The sequence below is a fragment of the Coregonus clupeaformis genome, chromosome 9 (genome assembly GCF_020615455.1).
Source record: "Coregonus clupeaformis isolate EN_2021a chromosome 9, ASM2061545v1, whole genome shotgun sequence".
Taxonomy (NCBI): domain Eukaryota; kingdom Metazoa; phylum Chordata; class Actinopteri; order Salmoniformes; family Salmonidae; genus Coregonus; species Coregonus clupeaformis.
In genome coordinates, this window is record NC_059200.1 from 12748423 (window position 1) to 12773343 (window position 24921).

At 42.5% G+C, this 24921-nt stretch overlaps 1 protein-coding gene across 5 annotated transcripts in view; it reads right to left on the minus strand.

Annotated features, from left to right (window-relative positions):
* The window catches only part of LOC121573345 (ephrin type-A receptor 5), a 189368-nt gene that overhangs the window by 26979 nt on the left and 137468 nt on the right, over window positions 1–24921 (minus strand). For 3 of the 5 annotated variants that reach the window (XM_045222491.1, XM_045222489.1, XM_041885243.2), the window contains exons 6-9: window positions 16267–16391; window positions 13966–14125; window positions 11912–12017; window positions 79–146 (exon numbers count right to left, since the gene is read on the minus strand). In XM_045222491.1, the coding sequence (XP_045078426.1) occupies window positions 79–146; window positions 11912–12017; window positions 13966–14125; window positions 16267–16391 (459 nt within the window). Of the gene's footprint in view, window positions 1–78; window positions 147–6540; window positions 6994–11911; window positions 12018–13965; window positions 14126–16266; window positions 16392–24921 lie in introns of those variants that run through there. The other 2 variants (XM_045222490.1, XM_041885246.2) reach the window with 2 other exon arrangements.

A 24921-nucleotide genomic window follows, 5' to 3' on the forward strand; every position in this document is an offset into this window, starting at 1 on the left:
TAACTTACTGTGGCTGTTGTGGAAGTGTGTGTGTGTAACTTACTGTGGCTGTTGTGGAAGTGTGTGTGTGTAACTTACTGTGGCCGTTGTGGAAGTGCATCTTCTCTTCATCAGGGTCCTGCTTGGCCTTGCTGTAGCCACACCGTCTGAGACAGACATACAGGACATCATGCTGTATTACTGTCACAACACACACTGCCAGGCACAGGAAACAATGTCTGCAGCCCTTCATTCAATGGGGCTGGCATAAAGGATCTTTATAGAGCAAACACACACACACACACGCACGCACACACACACACACACACACAGAAAAAGCAAAAAAGGCTAACACATAATACACACACAAACTACACTATAAATACACACAGGAGAGCAGAGATCCTACATGAGCTAAACCACACACAGGAGAGACATCACCTCCACATAGTGGATAAACCACACGCTGGTCTGGTCTGGGGAGCACACTATTCCCTCTTCTGTTGCTCTCTCTACCACTCTGATGCTCCCTCTATCAGCTGCTCTCTCTCTCTCTCTCTCTCTCTCTCTCTCTCTCTCTCTCTCTCTCTCTCTCTCTCGCTGCTCTCTCTCTCTTTCTCTAATACATCTCTCTGCTCTCTCTCTCGCTGCTCTCTCTCTTTCTCTAATACATCTCTCTCTCTCTCTCTCTCTCTCTCTCTCTCTCTCTCTCTCTCTCTCTCTCTCTCTCTCTCTCTCTCTCTCTCTCTCTCTCTCTCTCTCTCTCTCTCTCTCTCTCTCTCTCTCTCTCTCTCTCTCTCTCTCTCTCTCTCTCTCTCTCTCTCTCTCTCTCTCTCTCTCTCTCTCTCTCTCTCTCTCTCTCTCTCTCTCTCTCTCTCTCTCTCTCTCTCTCTCTCTCTTTCTCTAATACATCTCTCTGCTCTCTCTCTCGCTGTCTCTCTCTCTTTCTCTAATACATCTCTCTGTCTCTCTCTCTGCTCTCTCTCTCTCTCTGCTCTCTCTCTCTCTCCGCTCTCTCTCTCTTTTTTGCTCTCTCAAATTCAAATTCAGCTATTGGTAATATGTAGATATAGTGTATAGTATAGTGCATTTGGAAAGTGCAGTATACTGTTACGTTACAGGCTCATTCTAAAATGGATTAAATAAATAAAAACTCTCATCAATCTACACACAATAGCACATAATGACAAAGCGAAAACAGGTTTTTAGAAATGTTTGCTAATTTATAAATAAAAAAAAACATAAATACCTTATTTACATAAGTATTCAGACCCTTTGCTATGAGACTAGAAATTGAGCTCAGTTGCATCCTGTTTCCATTGATCATCCTTGAGATGTTTCTACAACTTGAATGGAGTCCACCTGTGATTTGAAAAGGCACACACCTGTCTATATAACATCCCACAGTTGACAGTGCATGTCAGAGCAAAAACCAAGCCATGAGGTTGAAGGAATTGTCTGTAGAGCTCCAAGACAGGATTGTGTCGAGGCACAGATCTGGAGAAGAATATCAAAACATTTCTGCAGCATTGAAGATCCCCAAGAACACAGTGGCCTCCATCATTCTTAAATAGAAGACGTTTGGAACCACCAAGACTCTTCCTAGAGCTGGCCGACCAGCCAAACTGAGCAATCGGGGGAGAAGGGCCTTGGTCAGGGAGGTGACCAAGAACCCCATGGTCACTCTGACAGAGCTCCAGAGTTCCTCTGTGGAGATGGTTGTCCTTCTGGAAGGTTCTCCCATCTCTATAGCACTCCACCAATAAGGCCTTTATGGTAGACTGGCCAGACGGAAGCCACTCCTCAGTAAAAGGCCCATGACAGCCTACTTGGAGTTTGCCAAAAGGCACCTAAATGACTCTCCGACCATGAGAAACAAGATTCACGTCTGGAGGAAACCTGGCACCATCCCTATGGTGAAGCATGGTGGTGGCAGCATCATGCTGTGGGGATGTTTTTCAGTGGCAGGGACTGGGAGACTAGTCAGGATTGAGGGAAAGATGAATGGAGCAAAGTACAGAGAGATCCTTGATGAAAACCTGCTCCAGAGCGCTCAGGACCTCAGACTGGGGCGAATGTTCACCTTCCAACAGGACAACGACCCTAAGCACACAGCCAAAATAGCTGTGCAGAGACACTCCCCATCCAACCTGACAGAGCTTGAGAGGATCTGCAGAGAAGAATGCGTGAAACTCCCCAAATACAGGTGTGCCAAGCTTGTAGCGTCATACCCAAGAAGACTCGAGGCTGTAATCGCTGCCAAAAGTGCTTCAGCAAAGTGCTGAGTGAAGGGTCTTAATACTTATATACATGGGATATTTTAGTTTTTTGATTTTGAATAAATTTGCTAAAATTTCAAAAAACTTGTTTTTGCTTTGTCATTATGGGGTATTGTGTGTAGATTGATGAGGAACAATACACATTTTAATCAATTTTAGAACAAGGCTGTAACAAAAGTTAGTCTGAATACTTTCTGAATACTTTCCGAGTCTGATACTTTCCGAATGCACTGTTGTGGTACAGCATTTCAGTAAATCCAGTACAACACAATGAGGATAATGAAATCCAGTTAATTTCAGTAGTAATAATAATAGTGCATATAATCACACATACAGGTACAACACTACTGCTGTTGTATTGTGGAATCTACATTTAATTAAATAAAAATAAGATTATAAAAAGAAAAAGAAAGAATGGTTAATAAATAAACAACATGAACTTCAACTGTTTTACTGTCAGTTATGAAAATGTCAATACTTCAGGGGATTAATGGGATCCTTCAGGATATGGCAATCATATACATTACATATCTGGTAGTAACATTTGCGGATTCTCCCTCACACAGAATAATTTCCAGCTTTATATCATTAGTAAATGCACAGGAATTTGATTGAGATATTTTCTAGAAAAAAATATTATCTTATTTGGGAGTATTTCTCACAGTAGAGGAAAAAGTGCATCTCTGTTTCTACCTCCCCTGTCTTTCAGTGACCACTCCTCTTTGGGTAGCCATGTATTTTTGTGTCTCCCTTTTCTACAGTGGCTTGCGAAAGTATTCACCCCCTCTTGGCATTTTTCCTATTTCGTTGCCTTACAACCTGGATTTAAAATTGATTTTTTGGGGGGGTTTGTATCATTTGTGAAGAAAACAAGAAATAAGACAAAAAACAGAAAACTTGAGCGTGCATAACTATTCACCACCCACAAAGTCAATACTTTGTAGAGCCAACTTTTGCAACAATTTGTCAAGGCAAAACTGCTCCAGCTCCTTCAAGTTCCGCTGGTGTACATCAATCTTTAAGTCATACCACAGATTCTAAATTGAGGTCTGGGCTTTGACTAGGCCATTCCAAGAGATGTATATGTTTCACTTTAAACAACTCGAGTGTTGCTTTAGCAGTATGCTTAGGGTCATTGTCCTGCTGGAAAGTGAACCTCTGTCCCAGTCTCAAATCTCTGGAAGACTGAAACAGGTTTCCCTCAAGAATTTCCCTGTATTTAGCGCCATCCATCATTCCTTCAATTCTGACCAGTTTCCCAGTCCCTGCCGATGAAAAACATCACCACAGCATGATGCTGCCACCACCATGCTTCACTGTGGCGATGGTGTTCTCGGGGTAATGAGAGGTGTTGGCTTTGCGCCAGACATAGCGTTTTCCTTGATGGCCAAAAAACTCAATTTTATTCTCATCTGACCAGAGTACACTCTTCCATATGTTTGGGGAGTCTCCCACATGCCTTTTCGCAAACACCAGACGTGTTTGCTTATTTTTTTCTTTAAGCAATGGCTTTTTTCTGGCCACTCTTCCGTAAAGCCCAGCTCTGTGGAGTGTACGGCTTAAAGTGGTCCTATGGATAGATACTCCAATCTCCGCTGTGGAGCAGGGTTATCTTTGGTCTCTTTGTTGCCTCTCTGATTAATGCCCTCCTTGCCTGGTCTGTGAGTTTTGGTTGGAGGCCCTCTCTTGGCAGGTTTGTTGTGGTGCCATATTCTTTCAATTTTTATAAGAATGGATTTAATGGTGCTCCGTGGGATGTTCACATTTTCTGATATATTTTTATTACCCAACCCTGATCTGTACTTCTCCACAACTTTGTCCCTGACCTGTTTGGAGAGCTCCTTGGTCTTCATGGTGCCGCTTGCTTGGTGGTGCCCCTTGCTTAGTGGTGTTGCAGACTCTGGGGGCCTTTCAGAACAGGTGTATATATACTGAGATCATGTGATAGATCATGTGACACTTAGATTGCACACAGGTGGACTTTATTTAACTAATTATGTGACTTCCTTTAGGTAATTGGTTGCACTAGATCTTATTTAGGGGATTCATAGCAAAGGGGTTGAATACATATGCACACCACTTTTACGTTATTTTGTGTATGTCCATTACATGAAATCCACATAGAAATCCATTTAAATTACAGGTTGTAATGCAACAAAATAGGAAAAACGCCAAGGGGGATGAATACTTTTGCAAGGCACTGTATAGCCAGTTGGTGGCTGAGCCTGTTGGTCAGCATCTGTCTCTGTTTTGTATTTTTTTTTTTTTTTTTTTCACCTTTATTTAACCAGGTAAGCCAGTTGAGAACAAGTTCTCATTTACAACTGCGACCTGGCCAAGATAAAGCAAAGCAGTGCGATAAAAACAACACAGAGTTACATATGGTGTAAAAAACATAAAGTCAAAAATACAACAGAAAATATATATACAGTGTGTGCAAATGTAGCAAGTTATGGAGGTAAGGCAATAAATAGGCTATAGTGCAAAATAATTACAATAGTATTAACACTGGAATGATAGATGTGCAAGAGATTATGTGCAAATAGAGATACTGGGGTGCAAAATAGCAAAAATAAATAACAATGTAGGGATGAGGTAGTTGGGTGGGCTAATTTCAGATGGGCTGTGTACAGGTGCAGTGATCGGTAAGGTGCTCTGACAACTGATGCTTAAAGTTAGTGAGGGAGATAAGAGTCTCCAGCTTCAGAGATTTTTGCAATTCGTTCCAGTCATTGGCAGCAGAGAACTGGAAGGAATGGCGGCCAAAGGAGGTGTTGGCTTTGGGAATGACCAGTGAGATATACCTGCTGGAGCGCAGACTACGGGTGGGTGCTGCTATGGTGACCAATGAGCTAAGATAAGGCGGGGATTTGCCTAGCAGTGATTTATAGATGGCCTGGAGCCAGTGGGTTTGACGACCGAACATGTAGTGAGGACCAGCCAACAAGAGCGTACAGGTCACAGTGGTGGGTAGCGTATGGGGCTTTGGAGACAAAACGGATGGCACTGTGATAGACTACATCCAATTTGCTGAGTAGAGTGTTGGAGGCTATTTTGTAAATGACATCGCCGAAGTCAAGGATCGGTAGGATAGTCAGTTTTACGAGGGCATGTTTGGCAGCATGAGTGAAGGAGGCTTTGTTGCGAAATAGGGAAGCCGATTCTAGATTTAACTTTGGATTGGAGATTCTTTATGTGAGTCTGGAAGGAGAGTTTACAGTCTAACCAGACACCTAGGTATTTGTAGTTGTCCACATACTCTAGGTCAGACCCGTCAAGAGTGGTGATTCTAGTCGGGTGGGCGGGTGCCAGCAGCGTTCGATTGAAAAGCATGCATTTAGTTTTACTAGTGTTTAAGAGCAGTTGGAGGCTACTGAAGGAGTGTTGTATGGCATTGAAGCTCGTTTGGAGGTTTGTTAACACAGTGTCCAATGAAGGGCCAGATGTATACAAAATGGTGTCGTCTGCGTAGAGGTGGATCTGAGAGTCACCAGCAGCAAGAGCGACATCATTGATATACACGGAGAAAAGTGTCGGCCCAAGAATTGAACCCTGTGGCACCCCCATAGAGACTGCCATAGGTCCAGACAACAGGCCCTCCGATTTGACACACTGAACTCTATCTGAGAAGTAGTTGGTGAACCAGGCGAGGCAGTCATTTGAGAAACCAAGGCTATTTAGTCTGCCAATAAGAATGCGGTGGTTGACAGAGTCGAAAGCCTTGGCCAGGTCGATGAAGACGGCTGCACAGTACTGTCTATTATCAATCGCGGTTATAATATCGTTTAGGACCTTGAGCGTGGCTGAAGTGCACCCATGACCAGCTCGGAAACCGGATTGCATAGCGGAGAAGGTACGGTGGTATTCGAAATGGTCGGTGATCTGTTTGTTAACTTGGCTTTCAAATACTTTCGAAAGGCAGGGCAGGATGGATATAGGTCTGTAGCAGTTTGTAGAGAGTATTTGAGTAGGTCTGAGAGTAGAGATATTCTGACCATTTGTATTTTATTTTGAGGGACAGATAGAAATTTAGTATATTCTGTGTTTTTGTTTTATTTTCCCAATTCCTCAAATAGGAGGTTTTCATTTGTGTAACAATTTGATTGATTTCCCTGTGAATTTGGATAATAGGATTGTTTAGTGTTTTTAACAGCTGACATAGGAGTCTCTATTCAGGGTTCAGCTCTTGGGTTTCCAGAGCTTTGAATTGTTACAATGATTTTGTTCTCTCTCTCTCTGTTCTCTCTCTACTTTCTCTATCTCCGTTCTCTCTCTGCTCTCTCTCTGTTCTCTCTCTACTTTCTCTATCTCCGTTCTCTCTCTGCTCTCTCTCTGCTCTCTCTCTCTCTCTGTTCTCCGCATAGGGAGTAAACATCCCTCTACAGTGGTGCTCCAAACAAAACGTCTCAAGTCAATATTATGACATAAAGCAGATGAAAAGTGAGGACATTGATTTTTAATGTGATCCTGTTCACACAGTGCAGAGCTGCTCCAAATCCCCTGATACCATTAAACACACAGGACACAGCGCCTGGAGCTGGAGACTGAGCTGGCTTGGTGTTGCTGGGAATATTGGGTTGGCATTTTGGAGGGCAGTCTGGTTCTGGGGACTAGGATTGCCTCTATGGATGAGGGGAGTTTGGACAGGCATTTTGGAGGGCATGAACAGCAGTAGTAATCCAGCAGGACAGGACTGGACAGGACAGGACAGGACAGGGCTGTGGTTGTCTGGGGACTGGAGGCAGTGGAACATTTGTGTTCAGTTCACTGGAGCTGATGAAGCAGACAGACAGACAGACATACAGTCAGACAGACAGGCAGTCAGACAGACAGACAGACAGACAGACAGACAGACAGACAGACAGACAGACAGACAGACAGACAGACAGACAGACAGACAGACAGATAGACAGACAGAGGGGAGGGGGGGTGATGAACAGAGTCTATCACCATGGTAATGTTAATGTGTTGTAATACAGTAGAACAGAGTCTATCACCATGGTAATGTTAATGTGTTGTAATACAGTAGAACAGTCTATCGCCATGGTAATGTTAATGTGTTGTAATACAGTAGAACAGAGTCTATCACCATGGTAATGTTAATGTGTTGTAATACAGTAGAACAGAGTCTATCACCATGGTAATGTTAATGTGTTGTAATACAGTAGAACAGAGTCTATCGCCATGGTAATGTTAATGTGTTGTAATACAGTAGAACAGTCTATCGCCATGGTAATGTTAATGTGTTGTAATACAGTAGAACAGAGTCTATCACCATGGTAATGTTAATGTGTTGTAATACAGTAGAACAGAGTCTATCACCATGGTAATGTTAATGTGTTGTAATACAGTAGAACAGAGTCTATCGCCATGGTAATGTTAATGTGTTGTAATACAGTAGAACAGAGTCTATCATACAGAGAAGCTGGTTATTTAATGTCTTTCTGTATGAGGCTCAGCTGTGAGTAAAGAATAGCTTATGGGTTGGGTCAGAACATTACAGCTCTACAGGCGGTAGGGAGGAGGACAGGCTGGTAGAGACAGGCCACACACACACACACACACACACAGACACACAGACACACACACAGACACAGACACAGACACAGACACAGACACGCACACGCACACGCACACGCACAGGCACGCACACGCACACGCACAGGCACACGCACACGCACACGCACAGACACACGCACACGCACACGCACACGCACAGGCACACACACACACACACACACACACACACACACACAGGCACACACACACACACACAGACAGACTGGTGATCCGTTGAACTGAATGTGGTGCTGATTAACTGAATATGGTGCTGATTAACTGAATATGGTGCTGATTAACTGAAGATGGTGCTGATTAACTGAAGATGGTGCTGATTAACTGAATATGGTGCTGATTAACTGAATATGGTGCTGATTAACTGAAGATGGTGCTGATTAACTGAATATGGTGCTGATTAACTGAATATGGTGCTGATTAACTGAAGATGGTGCTGATTAACTGAATATGGTGCTGATTAACTGAATATGGTGCTGATTAACTGAATATGGTGCTGTTGAACTGAAGACGATGCTGTTGAACTAAAGACGATGCTGATTAACTGAATATGGTGCTGTTGAACTGACAATACATCCATTATGATGCTGCTGTTGTAACTCAATACATCCATTATGATGCTGCTGTTGTAACTCAATACATCCATTATGATGCTGCTGTTGTAACTCAATACATCCATTATGATGCTGCTGTTGTAACTCAATACATCCATTATGATGCTGCTGTTGTAACTCAATACATCCATTATGATGCTGCTGTTGTAACTCAATACATCCATTATGATGCTGCTGTTGTAACTCAATACATCCATTATGATGCTGCTGTTGTAACTCAATACTGATGAGGATGCATGTCAGTCTGACTGTTGATTAATGTATAAATGGAGAAGTGGAGTTTACTGAAATGGTACACAGATACATGTTCTAAATGGTTGACTGAAGCGTGTTAAAATACGCTCCACCTTTTTAACACTAGAACCGCCTGGCCTTTAACTACCCGCTAGAGAACGTTGAGGACGTAACACTGAACCATGCATGAGAGCACCAGCTGTTCCCGGATGAATGTGTGATATCACTCTCTGTAGCCAATGTGAGTAACACCTTTTAACACTAGAACCGCCTGGCCTTTCAGCCTACAAGTACCCGCTAGAGAACGTTGAGGACGTTGCAGGGCTTATCCTTTAGCAAACGCATCAGGTGCATATCAACCCGCAAGGTGTGCAAACATAAGCACCAACGCATGATAAATAGTGCATAAACAATTATAAAGGATTAATTGCATTAAGAAATATTAGTGGAAATATATCCATGTAAAAATATAACAACAATAGTTATTTGTTTAGATAGAGGATATGTTTTGTATAATTCTACAAATTACTCCTGAAAAATGTATATCCTATTTTCGTTTCCCTTACAATGAAAACATTCCAGTGTAATCCATTTGTTCAACTTTATTTGTAGATTCGATTATTAATAGACTTACAGTTAGTGAGTGCATACATTTTTTCATACTGGTCCCCCCGTGGGAATCGAACCCAAAACCCTGGCATTGCAAGCGCCATGCTCTACCAACTGAGCTACACGGGACTGTAGCCCGCAACGCCCACAATTCTTCGTAATCTTTACACTATTGTTCTAAATTCAAATCGTCCTCTTCACCCTCATCATTCAGATCATTCAAATTCAGCTAACATTACGTGTATGATCTGTGTAGTAATATTATATGTATCTCAGAAAGCCATTTACATTGCTAGTTATAGCCTAATGTTAGCTAGCTAGCTAACATTGAACCTAGTTGGTTAGCTTTAGCTACCTGCAGATTCATGGATGGTGGCTAGCTATGACAATCAGTTTGTATTGCTAGTAGTATGGGTTGGGATTATTAACACATTCAAAACAACTAGGAACTCGGAAATCTCAGACTTCCGACTTCAGTGTGTTCAAGACAACAGGGAACTCTGGAAAAAAACTATCTCAGACTGGGAAAAATCATTTTTAAGGGTCATCCAACTTGGAATTTCAACTCGGGAACTCGGGTCTCTTTCTAGAGCCCCGACTTTCCGACCTGAAGATCACTGACGTCGTGATTTGACCTCATATTTTTCCCAAGTTCTCAGTTGTCTTGAAAGCACCATTAGGTTAATTATTTAGCTAGCTAGCTACATGTCTAAACAAAAGGCTCCACTTCGGCCGGATTATTACATGACCCATCAAGTTAGCCAGGTGTGTCTGGGGGTGATTACGGCCATCTATTGTATTTCATGAACATGTGTACATGTCTAGACAATAGTGACCCGTCCACTTAGCTAGATGTAGCTGGGGGGGGTTATAGCATTTCCTTCACATGACCCATCAACTTAGACAAGTGTGTGTGGGTAGGAATTATCTAATAATTATTCAATATTTATACAATATTTATCTGGACACTTTCGTTTTTTTGATATTGCTACTATGCAAATATGCAAGTAACCATTTCACTGTACCGTTCACACCTTCTGTATCCTGTGCATGTGACAAATAGACTTTGATTTAATTTGATACATTGTGTGTTTACCAGAGAGGGTAATGTGAAGAACAACATGACCTGCACTAAAGTCAGATCAGGATATCGGCCAAGGACTAGATAAAGGGTATTTTTACCTGGAGTTTTTCCTTATTGTAGGCTGCTACTTTTACCACTTTTAGTCTTGAAATCTTTGGTTGTTTACTAAACTACCTTACTCTGTTCATCAGATGGCCATATGGCCTTAAAGAGAGGGGTGGAGCTAAGGCTTAAGAGGGTGTTGTGAACTATGCTGAATGGGTGTAGACGAAGAAGAGCTCTCCAGTAGGTGACCACGGCAGGATGGGATCTATCTGAAGTACTGAGGCCAATACCACGGCAGGATGGGATCTATCTGAAGTACTGAGGCCAAGACCACGGCAGGATGGGATCTATCTGAAGTACTGAGGCCAAGACCACGGCAGGATGGGATCTATCTGAAGTACTGAGGCCAAGACCACGGCAGGATGGGATCTATCTGAAGTACTGAGGCCAAGACCACGGCAGGATGGGATCTATCTGAAGTACTGAGGCCAAGACCACGGCAGGATGGGATCTATCTGAAGTACTGAGGTGCCTAGCATGTTGAAGTTAAGATGCTTGTCATTCTCCTGCCTCCTCTAGATATGTTGTTCAGAACTCTTCCTCGCTCTCTATCTCTGGAAATGTAACTGGGGAACCTGACAGGAGATGATCCAAATACCACCCTATTCCCTATATAGTGCACTACTCCTTGTTGTCAGCAGCAGGCCAGACTTAGTACTGTGAATGTTGCTTTATTACATTGTAGTCATTTAGCAGACGCTCTTATCCAGAGCCACATACAGTTAGTGAGTGCATACACTTTCATTCAATATGGCCTTCATATTATCATGCAATGTAAGCTGTGCAGCATGTGTGAAACAGGATATTGTCTCTGCCTCAGCTTCCTGTGAGGGTATTGTAGAACAACCATAGAAAGAGAATGATTGAAATCATCATTGTATTTCTATGAGAACAACCCCCTCCTCCCCCTGCAGTAGCCTTCACACACCACACATATGGTCATGCCTGTTAGTTCATCAGCAAGCATAACAATCCAACATGACCAGAGTTATCTAAAACGTTCTTCACATTAGTATTTCTTATTTTCATTATGAGTGTGCCAAGCACTCAATACGAGCTGGCAGACTGGCACACTGACAGGTTTACATGTTGGCTTTACCAGCAGGCTAAGTGGATAGACAACAGAAACAGAAACAGAGAAAGACAGCAAGACAGAGAGAGAGAGAGAGAGAGAGAGAGAGAGAGAGAGAGAGAGAGAGAGAGAGAGAGAGAGAGAGAGAGAGAGAGAGAGAGAGAGAGAGAGAGAGAGAGAGAGAGAGAGAGAGACAGAGAGAGAGAGACAGAGACAGAGACAGAGAGAGAGACAGAGACAGAGAGAGAGAAATAGAAATAGAGAGAGAGGGACACAGACAGGGACAGGCAGGGAACAGAGCCAGGGACAGGCAGGGGACAGAGCCAGGGACACAGACAGGTTGACGGAGATATGATATTACCTTCCACTAAGCAGGAAGCCAGTCACCAGGGCCAGTAGTATAACTCCTACAGCGATGGCTACAGCGACGATGGGGACCTGAGACCGGTCACTGGATGCCGCTACTGCTGGGGGAGAGCAGACGGTTAGACCTGAGACCGGTCACTGGACCCAGTTACTGCTGGGGGAGAGCAGACGGTTAGACCTGAGACCGGTCACTGGACCCAGTTACTGCTGGGGGAGAGCAGACGGTTAGACCTGAGACCGGTCCCTGGACTGGGTCCTATACTAAACAGTCTATAGGGGTCCTATACTAAACAGTCTATAGGGGTCCTATACTAAACAGTCTATAGGGGTCCTATACTAAACAGTCTATAGGGGTCCTATACTAAACAGTCTATAGGGGTCCTATACTAAACAGTCTATAGGGGTCCTATACTAAACAGTCTATAGGGGTCCTATACTAAACAGTCTATAGGGGTCCTATACTAAACAGTCTATAGGGGTCCTATACTAAACAGTCTATAGGGGTCCTATACTAAACAGTCTATAGGGGTCCTATACTAAACAGTCTATAGGGGTCCTATACTAAACAGTCTATAGGGGTCCTATACTAAACAGTCTATAGGGGTCCTATACTAAACAGTCTATAGGGGTCCTATACTAAACAGTCTATAGGGGTCCTATACTAAACAGTCTATAGGGGTCCTATACTAAACAGTCTATAGGGGTCCTATACTAAACAGTCTATAGGGGTCCTATAATAAACAGTCTATAGAGGTCCTATACTAAACAGTCTATAGGGGTCCTATACTAAACAGTCTATAGGGGTCCTATACTAAACAGTCTATAGGGGTCCTATACTAAACAGTCTATAGGGGTCCTATACTAAACAGTCTATAGGGGTCCTATACTAAACAGTCTATAGGGGTCCTATACTAAACAGTCTATAGGGGTCCTATACTAAACAGTCTATAGGGGTCCTATACTAAACAGTCTATAGGGGTCCTATACTAAACAGTCTATAGGGGTCCTATACTAAACAGTCTATAGGGGTCCTATACTAAACAGTCTATAGGGGTCCTATACTAAACAGTCTATAGGGGTCCTATAATAAACAGTCTATAGGGGTCCTATACTAAACAGTCTATAGGGGTCCTTTACTAAACAGTCTATAGGGGTCCTATACTAAACAGTCTATAGGGGTCCTATACTAAACAGTCTATAGGGGTCCTATACTAAACAGTCTATAGGGGTCCTATACTAAACAGTCTATAGGGGTCCTATACTAAACAGTCTATAGGGGGTCCTATACTAAACAGTCTATAGGGGTCCTATACTAAACAGTCTATAGGGGTCCTATACTAAACAGTCTATAGGGGTCCTATACTAAACAGTCTATAGGGGTCCTATACTAAACAGTCTATAGGGGTCCTATACTAAACAGTCTATAGGGGTCCTATACTAAACAGTCTATAGGGGTCCTATACTAAACAGTCTATAGGGGTCCTATACTAAACAGTCTATAGGGGTCCTATACTAAACAGTCTATAGGGGTCCTATACTAAACAGTCTATAGGGGTCCTATACTAAACAAACCTATATGCCTATCTGGTGTAAACATGCAATAGACTTTCTGTGGAGGCTTTACACAGATCAAGGCTATATACAGATCAATGCTTTATACAGATCAAGGCTTTATACAGATCAATGCTTTATAACATCTTGTGTATTATTTACATTTTTTACATTTTAGTCATTTAGCAGACGCTCTTATCCAGAGCAACTTACAGTTAGTTAGTTTTATACTGGCCCCCCGTGGGAATTGAACCCACAACCCTGGCGTTGCAAACACCATGCTCTATCAACTGAGCTACATCCCTGCCGGCCATTCCCTCCCCTACCCTGGACGACGCTGGGCCAATTGTGCGCCGCCCATGAGTCTCCCGGTCGCGGCCGGCTGTGACAGAGCCTGGATTCGAACCAGGATCTCTAGTGGCACAGTTAGCACTGCGATGCAGTGCCTTAGACCACTGCGCCACTCAGGAGTACAATGTATATAAATGCATGACTTACAGTAGGGGCTGGTCTCAAACTCGAAGCGTCGGCTGAATCCTCCGTACCCGGCTGATGTTCTGGCTCTGATCTGGAATATGTAAACTGATGATGGCTTCAGCCCATCAGCTACGATTTCTGTTTCCTTGCACTTGATGATGGTGTAGCTGGTCTCCTGGTCCTAGGAGATAGCCCAGAGAGAGAGAGCCACATGGATGAGTATGTCTTGTGTGTGTGTGTGTGTGTGTGTGTGTGTGTGTGTGTGTGTGTGTGTGTGTGTGTGTGTGTGTTTTTTTGAGTTGTCTGTGTGCGTGTGTGTGTGTGTGTTTTGTGTTGTCTGTGTGTGTGTGTGACTACGAGCATGTGTAAACTACAGTTGTTTGAAGGTTGTTTAAGGTTGTTAGTAAGAAACTTAGTTCTAGGTAGTTCTAGGTTGTTTTGTGAGATCGATGTAGGTTGTAGAATCTAGGTAGTTGCAGGTACACTACCGGTCAAAAGTTTTAGAACACCTCCTCATTCAAGGGTTTTTCTTTATTTTTACTATTTTCTACATTGTAGAATAATAGTGAAGACATCAAAACTATTAAATAATACATATGGAATCATGTAGTAACCAAAAAAGTGTTAAACAAATATTTATATTTGAGATTCTTCAAAGTAGCCACCCTTTGCCTTGATGACAGCTTTGCTATCTTGGAATTCTCTCAACCAGCTGCACCTGGAATACTTTTCCAACAGTCCTGAAGGAGTTCCCACATGTGCTGAGCACTTGTTGGCTACTTTTCCTTCACTCTGCGGTCCGACTCATCCCAAACCATCTCAATTTGGTTGAGATCGGGGGATTGTGGAGGCCAGGTCATCTGATGCAGCACTCCATCACTCTCCTTCTTGGTAAAATAGCCCTTACACAGCCTGGAGGTGTGTTGGGTCATTGTCCTGTTGAAAAACAAATGATAGTTCCACTAAGCCCGAACGAGATGGCGTATCGCTGCAGAATGCTGTGGTAGCAATACTGGTTAAGTGTGCCTTGAATTCTAAGTAAATCACAGACAGTGTCACCAGCAAAGCACCCTCACACCATAACACATCCTCCTCCATGCTTTACAGTGGGAAATACACATGCAGAGATCATCCGTTCACCTACTCTGTGTCTTACAAAGCCACGGCGGTTGGAACCAAAAATCTCCAATTAGGACTCCATACCAAAGGACAAATTCCAACCGGTCTAATGTCCATTGCTCGTGTTTCTTGGCCCAAGCAGGTCTCTTCTTCTTATTGGTGTCCTTTATAATATAATATGCCATTTAGCAGACGCTTTTATCCAAAGCGACTTACAGTCATGCGTGCATACATTTATTTTGTGTATGGGTGGTCCGGGGGATCGAACCCACTACCTTGGCGTTACAAGCGCCGTGCTCGACCAGCTGAGCTACAGAGGACCAATAGTATTGGTTTCTTTGCAGCAATTTGACCATGAAGGCCTGATTCACGCAGTCTCCTCTGAACAGCTGATGTTGAGATGTGTCTGTTACTTGAACTCTGTGAAGCATATATTTGGGCTGCAATTTCTGAGGCTGGTAACTCGAATGAACTTGTCCTCTGCAGCAGAGGTAACTCTGGGTCTTCCATTCCTGTGGCGGTCCTCATGAGAACCAGTTTCATCTTAGTGCTTGATGTTTTTTGCACTTGAAGAAACTTTAAAAGTTCTTGAAATTTTCCGGATTGACTGACCTTCATGTTTTAAAGTAATATTGGACTGGCGTTTCTCTTTGCTTATTTGAGTTGTTCTTGCCATAATATGGACTTGGTCTTTTACCAAATAGGGCTATCTTCTGTATACCACCCCAACCTTGTCACAACACAACTGATTGGCTCAAACGCATTAAGAAGGAAAGAAATTCCACAAATTAACTTTTAAGAAGGCACACCTGTTAAATGAAATGCATTCCAGGTGACTACCTCATGAAGTTGGTTGAGAGAATGCCAAGAGTGTGGGTTGGCTATTTGAATAATATCAAATATATTTTTGGTTACTACATGATTCCATATGTGTTATTTCATAGTTTTGATGTCTTCACTATTATTCTACAATGTAGAAAATAGTAAAAATAAAGAACCCTTGAATGAGTATGTGTTCTAAAACGTTTGACCAGTAGTGTTGTTGTAGGAAGTTGTGGGTAGTTGTAGGAAGTTCTAGGTAGCTTTTTGAGGTTGTTTTAGGTTGTAGTATGTAGGTAGATGAAGGTAATTGTAGGTAGTTGTAGGAAGTTCTGGGTAGTTGTTGATTGTTTGAGGTTGTGTGTGTTTGAGGGTTAGTTGTACCTTCTCAAAGTACTTGATCTCGTACTCCAGGATTATCCCATTGGGTCTGTCTGGTTCCTGCCACGACACAGAGATACTGTTCTTCCCAGAATTCCCTTTCCTCACCACACTCACCAGAGAAGGGGCTGAAACAGAGGAACAAAGAGAAACAAAATCAATCAATCAATCAATGAATCAAATGTATTTCTGAAACACAACACATACAGTGTAGCAACATCTTACTGAACACTGAACCTGCAAACAACACAGACACAATGGTATGGATGATGTAACATTCTAGCAATGTCCACGGCCCCACAGAGATTAGGCAAAGGCTAAGAAGCCTTCACTAATGACAAACTACTGTCATATATTGAGTAGCTTTCCTCTCCATAATGTTGTATTCTGAAAAAGTATATACAGTATATCATTAGTAGAAGATCAGCACCAGAGGTTTGGACTCCAGTCACATGACTTGATGACTTGAGACTCGACTTGATAGAAAATAAAATAACGTCAGACTTAACTTGGGCTTGGAGCCTCGAAACTCAGGACTCGACTTTGACTAGACACAGATGATGATGATAACTTGAAATTATCTGGCCAGGTTTTGTAATGTTTTATCACTCATTTTGTGGCACAGAGTCAGAGACAGTAGCCGCCCGCAGTCAGCATCGCACTTGCAAAAAAAACTGTGCAGATTGGATAGTGAAAAGCATATTCGGCACTCCTGATTGGACCAGCAAACTGTCAATCAACACATGTCGTGTGAGTTAGCATAGTGGTTGTCAAAGTGGAGAAAGTTTTGGGCCGTCGCAAGTATGAAACTGAATGGGAAAAATACATATTTTCATTGGCTACATACACATTTTTACCATTTAGCAGACGCTCTTATCCAGAGCGACTTACAGTTAGTGAGTGCATACATTATTATACTTTTTTTTTTTCATACTGGCCCCCCGTGGGAATCGAACCCACAGAATAGAAAGAGGAGTGGGAGGCCCCGGTGCACAACTGAGCAAGAGGACAAATACATTAGAAGAGTTGCAAAGAAAAAGCCATATCTCAGACTGGCCAATAAAAAGAAAAAAGATTAAGATCGGCAAAAGAACAGACACTGGACAGAGGAGGATTGGAAAAAAGTGTTATGGACAGACTAATCGAAGTTTGAGGTTTGAAGAAGAACATTTGTGAGACGCAGACCAAATGAAAAAATGCTGGAGGAGTGCTTGATGCCATCTGTCAAGCATGGTGGAGGCAATGTGATGGTCTGTGGGTGCTTTGGTGGTGGTAAAGTGGGAGATTTGTACAGGGTAAAAGGGATCTTGAAGAAGGAAGGCTATCACTCCATTTTGCAACGCCATGCCATACCCTGTGGACGGCACTTGATTGGAGCCAATTTCCTCCTACAATAGGACAATGACCCAAAGCACAGCTCCAAACTATGCAAGACCTATTTAGGGAAGAAGCAGTCAGCTGGTATTCTGTGGAGTGGCCAGCAGTCACCGGATCTCAGCCCTATTGAGCTGTTGTGGGAGCAGCTTGACCGTATGATACATAAGAAGTGCCCATCAAGCCAATCTAACTTGTGGGAGGTGCTTCAGGAAGCATGGGGTGAAATCTCTTCAGATTACCTCAACGAATTGACAACTAGAATGCAAAAGGTCTGCAAGGCTGTAATTGCTGCAATTGAGGATTCTTTGACGAAAGCAAAGTTTGAAGGACACAATTATTATTTCAATTTAAAAAATCATTATTTCTAACCTTGTCAATGACTACATTTCCTATGCATTTTGCTATATGTCCTATTCAAACTAATTTCATGTATGTTTTCATGGAAAACAAGGACATTTCTAAGTGACCCCAAAATTTTGAACGGTAGTGTAACTCGATTTGACTTGCTCTTAGAATGCATGACTTGGACTTGACTCGAGACTCGACTCGTTCTACTCGGGACTCGACTTGAGACTTGGACCTTGTGACTTGAGAGACTTTTTGTGACTCAAATAACAGCGACTTGGTCTCACCTCTGCACAGCATTACTTTAATATTGTGTTGAAAACATTTAGCATGTGTCCCAAATGGCACCCAATGTAGTGCACCATAGGACTCTGGTCTAAAGTAGTGCATTATATAGAAAATAGGGTGCTATTTGGGACGCAGCCATAATTGGTGTGAGGAGAACTTCCAAGTGAATTTAACACGTCAAACAATCTTTTGATTAAACAGATTAAACAAAAGGCATTTTAATTCAAGTCAATTGTGACTCGTTTCAGGAAACTAGGCATATGTCGCGGGTCACTACTTCACAGGAGAGCCATTTGAACGTAAACTTCTTTTTTTTTTAAATCAAAAAGCGTTTTCTTTGGCAGAAATGCCTTCTGGAACATGTGAACTTTCATGTGCCTTAATTTCAAACTTGTATGCCAAAATTGTTAAATTATGAGCCTAGTTGGTTTAGCCACAGAAAAAGACCGCAACCTTCCCGCTATCCATGATTGGCTAAGATAATGAGTGGGCTGGACATGCCAAGAGATGAGATCGGATTGGTCTGCCATGTAGAATGCTTCTGTCTATATGATCTGGTCAGTATGTGTAGGTAATCCTGTCTAACGCGACTTAAAAAATATATATATTGTGTAGTAGAACTGTATAAGTGTTGCTCTCCACTTTCTGGAGGACCGAGTTTTGAAATCAGTGGAATTAGAGTATGATAGCTAAGGAGATGGAGAAAACACGTGTCTCCGGATTACATCTTCAATCAAACTAAGGGCAATCATGGCATCCGTGACAGGGAGAAGCGTCCATCCATGATGTATACGGGTAAGATAGTCTAGCTAGCTACATTTTCAGATATCTCAGATATTTCTAATTTTGACAGAAAGTATTTTTCATTTCAAGTTAAAGTGTACTGTTAGCTAGCTAGCTAACGTTAGCTGGCGGGCTCGCTAGCTAACGTTACGTGTGTGACCTGAGTAGTAATACTATTTGTATCTCAGAGCCATTTGCATTGCTAGTTATATCCTAATGTTAGCTAGCTAGCTAACATTGAACCTGGTTGGTTAGCTACCTGCAGATTCATGAAGGGTGGTAATGTCATGAGTTGGGATTATGGTTCATTGTTTAGCTAGCTAGCTACATGTCTTAACAAAAGACTTCACTATGCGAGTATCCATTTCAATAGGGCGAGTAAAATGGTCAGTGAGCTGTTCACTCATTTGTGTCTGGAAGTAGCTAGCAAGATAGCCAAAGTTAGCCAGTTAGCTTGGGTGCTTGACTGCTGTTGTTAGGACAGAATACTCGGATCATCCCTTAAAGAGATGGGTGGTGCTAAAGCTTAAGAGGGAGGTTCAATTCCCACGGGGGGCCAGTATGAAAAATGTTACTCTGGATTAGAGCGTATGCTAAATGACTAACATGTCAATTGAATCACTAAAAAATACAACTTTGCTCAGTTGGTAGAGCATTGCACTTTCAACGACAGGGTTGTGGGTTCGATAACCACAAGGGGCCAGTATGAAAAAAATAATTTAAAAAAATAAAAAAAACATTGTCCTCTTGTTAGTTCCTGATGTAAATTACTTGACATTATAGTAGTTCAACTTCTTCTCAGTTCATGTTCTTACTAGGGATAATATCATCAGATCATTACTATGGATACTATCATCAGATCATTACTAGGGATAATATCATCAAAGCATTACTAGGGATACTATCATCAGATCATTACTAGGGATACTTTCATTAGATCATTACTAGGGATACTATCATCAGATCATTACTAGGGATACTATCATCAGATCATTACTAGGGATAATATCATCAGATCATTACTAGGGATACTATCATCAAATCATTACTAGGGATAATATCATCAGATCATTACTAGGGATACTATCATCAGATCATTACTAGGGATACTATCATCAAATCATTATTAGGGATACTATCATCAGATCATTACTAGGGATACTATCATCAAATCATTACTAGGGATACTATCATCAGATCATTACTAGGGATACTATCATCAGATCGTTACTAGGTATACTATCATCAGATCATTACTTGGGATAATATCATCAAATCATTACTAGGGATCCTATCATCAGATCATTACTAGGGATAATATCATCAGATCATTACTAGGGATACTATCATCAGATCATTACTAGGGTTACTATCATCAGATCATTACTAGGGATACTATCATCAGATCATTACTAGGGGTACTATCATCAAATCATTACTAGGGATACTATCATAAGATAATTACTAGGGATACTATCATCACATCATTACTGGGGATCCTATCATCAGATCATTACTAGGGATAATATCATCAGATCATTACTAGGGATAATATCATCAGATCATTACTAGGGATACTATCATCAGATCATTACTAGGGATACTATCATCAGATCATTTCTAGGGATACTATCATCAGATCATTTCTAGGGATACTATCATCAGATCATTACTAGGGATACTATCATCAGATCATTACTAGGGATACTATCATCAAATCATTACTAGGGATACTATCATCAGATCATTACTAGGGATACTATCATCAAATCATTACTAGGGATACTATCATCAGATCATTACTAGGGATACTATCATCAAATCATTACTAGGGATACTATCATCAGATCATTACTAGGTATACTATCATCAGATCATTACAATATATACTATCATTAGATCATTACTAGGGATACTATCATCTAATCATTACTAGGGATACTATCATCAGATCATTACTGGGGTACTATCATCATATCATTACTAGGTATACTATCATCAGATCATTACTAGAGATACTATCATTAGATCATTACTAGGGATACTATCATCAAATCATTACTAGGGATACTATCATCCGATCATTACTAGAGATACTATCATAATATCATTACTAGGGATACTATCATGAGATCATTACTAGGGATACTATCATCAGATCATTACTAGGGATACTATCATCAGATCATTACTAGGGATACTATCATCAGCTCATTACTAGGGATAATATCATCAGATCATTACTAGGGATACTATCATCAGATCATTACTAGGTATACTATCATCAGATCATTACTGGGTATACTATCATCAAATCATTAATAGGGATACTATCATCAGATCATTACTAGGGATACTATCATCATTGTACCTTTTCTTGTAAATAATAAAAACTGCACGATTTCTACATGTATATGTTCACACACACATTTCAGTAAATAACATGTGAAATGACACCCTATTCCCTATATAGTGTAATGACCTATGTGCGACAGGCTAGTTCAGAACAATTTCTGCATTCTGCATTTCTCATTTTCATATCATTAAAATAGTATTTTGTTGAGGACAATCTACAATTTAAATATGTTTACTCTGGTTTCACATACTATTTCGACACTGCAAAGCTTTTCACACAAATAAAAGAAATAGACAGTATCCTTTACTTCTCTACCCATTACACCTTTAAGAGCAGACATCCATCTAGAGGAAATGAGAGCTGGCTCTGTCAGAGAGACATCCATCTAGAGGAAATTAAAGCTGGCTCTGTCAGAGAGATATCCATCTAGAGGAAATGAAAGCTGGCTCTGTCAGAGAGACATCCATCTAGAGGAAAAGAGAGCTGGCTCTGTGTCAGAGAGAGGAAATGAGAGCTGGCACTGTCAGAGAGACATCCATCTAGAGGAAATGAGTGCTGGCTCTGTCAGAGAGACATCCATCTAGAGGAAAAGAAAGCTGGCTCTGTCAGAGAGACATCCATCTAGAGGAAATTAAAGCTGGCTCTGTCAGAGAGACATCCATCTAGAGGTAATGAAAGCTGGCTCTGTCAGAGAGACATCCATCTAGAGGAAATGAGAGCTGGCTCTGTCAGAGAGACATCCATCTAGAGGAAATGAGAGCTGGCTCTGTCAGAGAGACATCCATCTAGAGGAAATGAAAGCTGGCTCTGTCAGAGAGACATCCATCTAGAGGGAAAGAAAGCTGGCTCTGTCAGAGAGACATCCATCTAGAGGAAATGAAAGCTGGCTCTGTCAGAGAGACATCCATCTAGAGGAAATGAAAGCTGGCTCTGTCAGAGAGACATCCATCTAGAGGAAATGAAAGCTGGCTCTGTCAGAGAGACATCCATCTAGAGGAAATGAGAGCTGGCTCTGTCAGAGAGACATCCATCTAGAGGAAATGAGAGCTGGCACTGTCAGAGAGACATCCATCTAGAGGAAATGAAAGCTGGCTCTGTGCTCCTCAGTGGAACGGTGAGATAAAGAGCTGTTAAGTAATACTGAAACAATCCCTTAGGTACCAAAGTGAATTCTCTCTTGCAACTATACAGCGTCCACATTTCAATAGGTCCAGCTAAAACAGAGGAGAAAATAAATGGTTCTTCTTTTTTTTTTTTTTCAGAGAAACTATATCCCCTCTTTCTGTCCAGACTAAACTATAATCGCTCCCATCTTAAAAGCCTGAAACAGTATCCTCAGCTCTCCAATCTGGAGACATGAGGGGGAAATGGGAGGGAGGGCACAAAATAGGGAGAGAGAGAGAGAGAGAGAGAGAGAGAGAGAGAGAGAGAGAGAGAGAGAGAGAGAGAGAGAGAGAGAGAGAGAGAGAGAGAGAGAGAGAGAGAGAGAGAGAGAGAGAGAGAGAGACAGAGAGAGAGAGAGAGAGAGAGAGAGAGAGAGAGAGAGAGAGAGAGAGAGAGAGAGAGGTAGATAGAGAGAGAGAGGAGAGAGAGAGAGAGGAGAGGTAGAGAGAGAGACAGACAGACAGACAGACATACAGACAGAGACAGAGTGAGAGAGGGAGAGGTAACTTCTGTCATCATGAAGTGCTTTAAAAGTCAAGGACTATATCACCTCCACCCCACCATTGTCCCTTGACCCACTACAATTAGCATACAAATCCACGGACGACGCAATCGCCGTTGCACTGCACACCGCCCTATTCCACATGGATAAGAGGAATACCTATGTAAGAATGCTGTTCATTGACTACAGCTCTGCCTTCAACACCATAGTACCCTCCAAGCTCATCATTAAGCTCGGGGCCCTGGGTCTGAACTCCATCCTGTGCAACTGGGTACCAGATGCACAGGAAGGAGTCGACCCCAGGTGGTGAGGGTAGGCAACAACACCTCCGCCACGCTGATCCTCAACACGGGGGCCAAATAGGCATGTGTGCTCAGCCCCCTCCTGTACTCCCTGTTCACCCATGACTGCTTGGCCAAGCACGCCTCCAACTCAATCATCAAGTTTACAGACGAGACAACAGTAGTAGGCCTGATTACCAACAAAGACGAGAAAGCCTACAGGGAGGAGGTTAGAGCCATGGCGGAGTGGTGCCAGGAAAATAACCTCTTCCTCAACGTCAACAAAACGAAGGAGCTGATCGTGGACTTCAGGAGACAGAAGAGGGAGCATGCCCCTATCCACATCGACAGGGCCGAAGTGGAGCGGGAGAAAAGCTTCAAGTTCCTCTCCGTGCACATCACTGAGGACCTGAAATGGTCTCGCCACACCAACATTGTGTTGAAGAAGGGCCATAAGACACTCACAAACTTCTACACATGCACCATTGTGAGCATTCTGTCTGGCTGCATCACCGCCTGGTACGGCAACTGCACCGCCCTCAACCTCATGACTCTCCAGAGGGTGGAGCGGTCAGCCCACTCTGCCCTCCAGGACATCTACAGCACTCGATGTCAAAGGTAGGCCAAGAAGATCATTAAGGACCCCAGTCACCCGAGCCACAGACTGTTCACTCTGCTACCGTCTGACAGACAGAGACAGTACAGGTCCATCGAAGCCAAGACCGAGAGAATTTTGACCAGCTTCTATTACCAGACCATCAGACTGTTGAACAGCTTCTATTACCAGACCATCAGACTGTTGAACAGCTTCTATTACCAGACCATCAGACTGTTGAACAGCTTCTATTACCAGACCATCAGACTGTTGAACAGCTTCTATTACCATCAGACTGTTGAACAGCTTCTATTACCAGACCATCAGACTGTTGAACAGCTTCTATTACCATCAGACTGTTGAACAGCTTCTATTACCATCAGACTGTTGAACAGACTCCTGTAGCTCAGTTTACATTTTAGTCATTTAGCAGACGCTCTTATCCAGAGCGACTTACAGTTACATTCTTTTGATTTTTTTCATACTGGCCCCCCGTGGTAATCGAACCCACAACCCTGGCGTTGCAAACGCCATGCTCTACCAACTGAGCTACATCCCTGCCGGCCATTCCCTCCCATACCCTGGACGACGCTGGGCCAATTGTGCGCCGCCCCATGGGTCTCCCAGTCGCGGCCGGCTACGACAGAGCCTGGATTCGAACCAGGATCTAGTGGCACAGCTAGCACTGCGATGCAGTGCCTTAGACCACTGCGCCAGTTGGTAGAGCATGGCGCCTGCAACGCCAGGGTTGTGGGATCGATTTCCACGGGGGGCCAGTATGGAAAATGTATGCACTCACTAACTGTAAGTCGCTCTGGATAAGAGCGTCTGCTAAATGACTAAAATGTAAAATGTAAATGTATTACCAGACAATCAGACTGTTAAAACAGCCATCACTAGCCGGCTACTATGCACACTCAAATAAAATAAAATGGTATTTTCACATGCTTCGTAAACAACAGGTGTA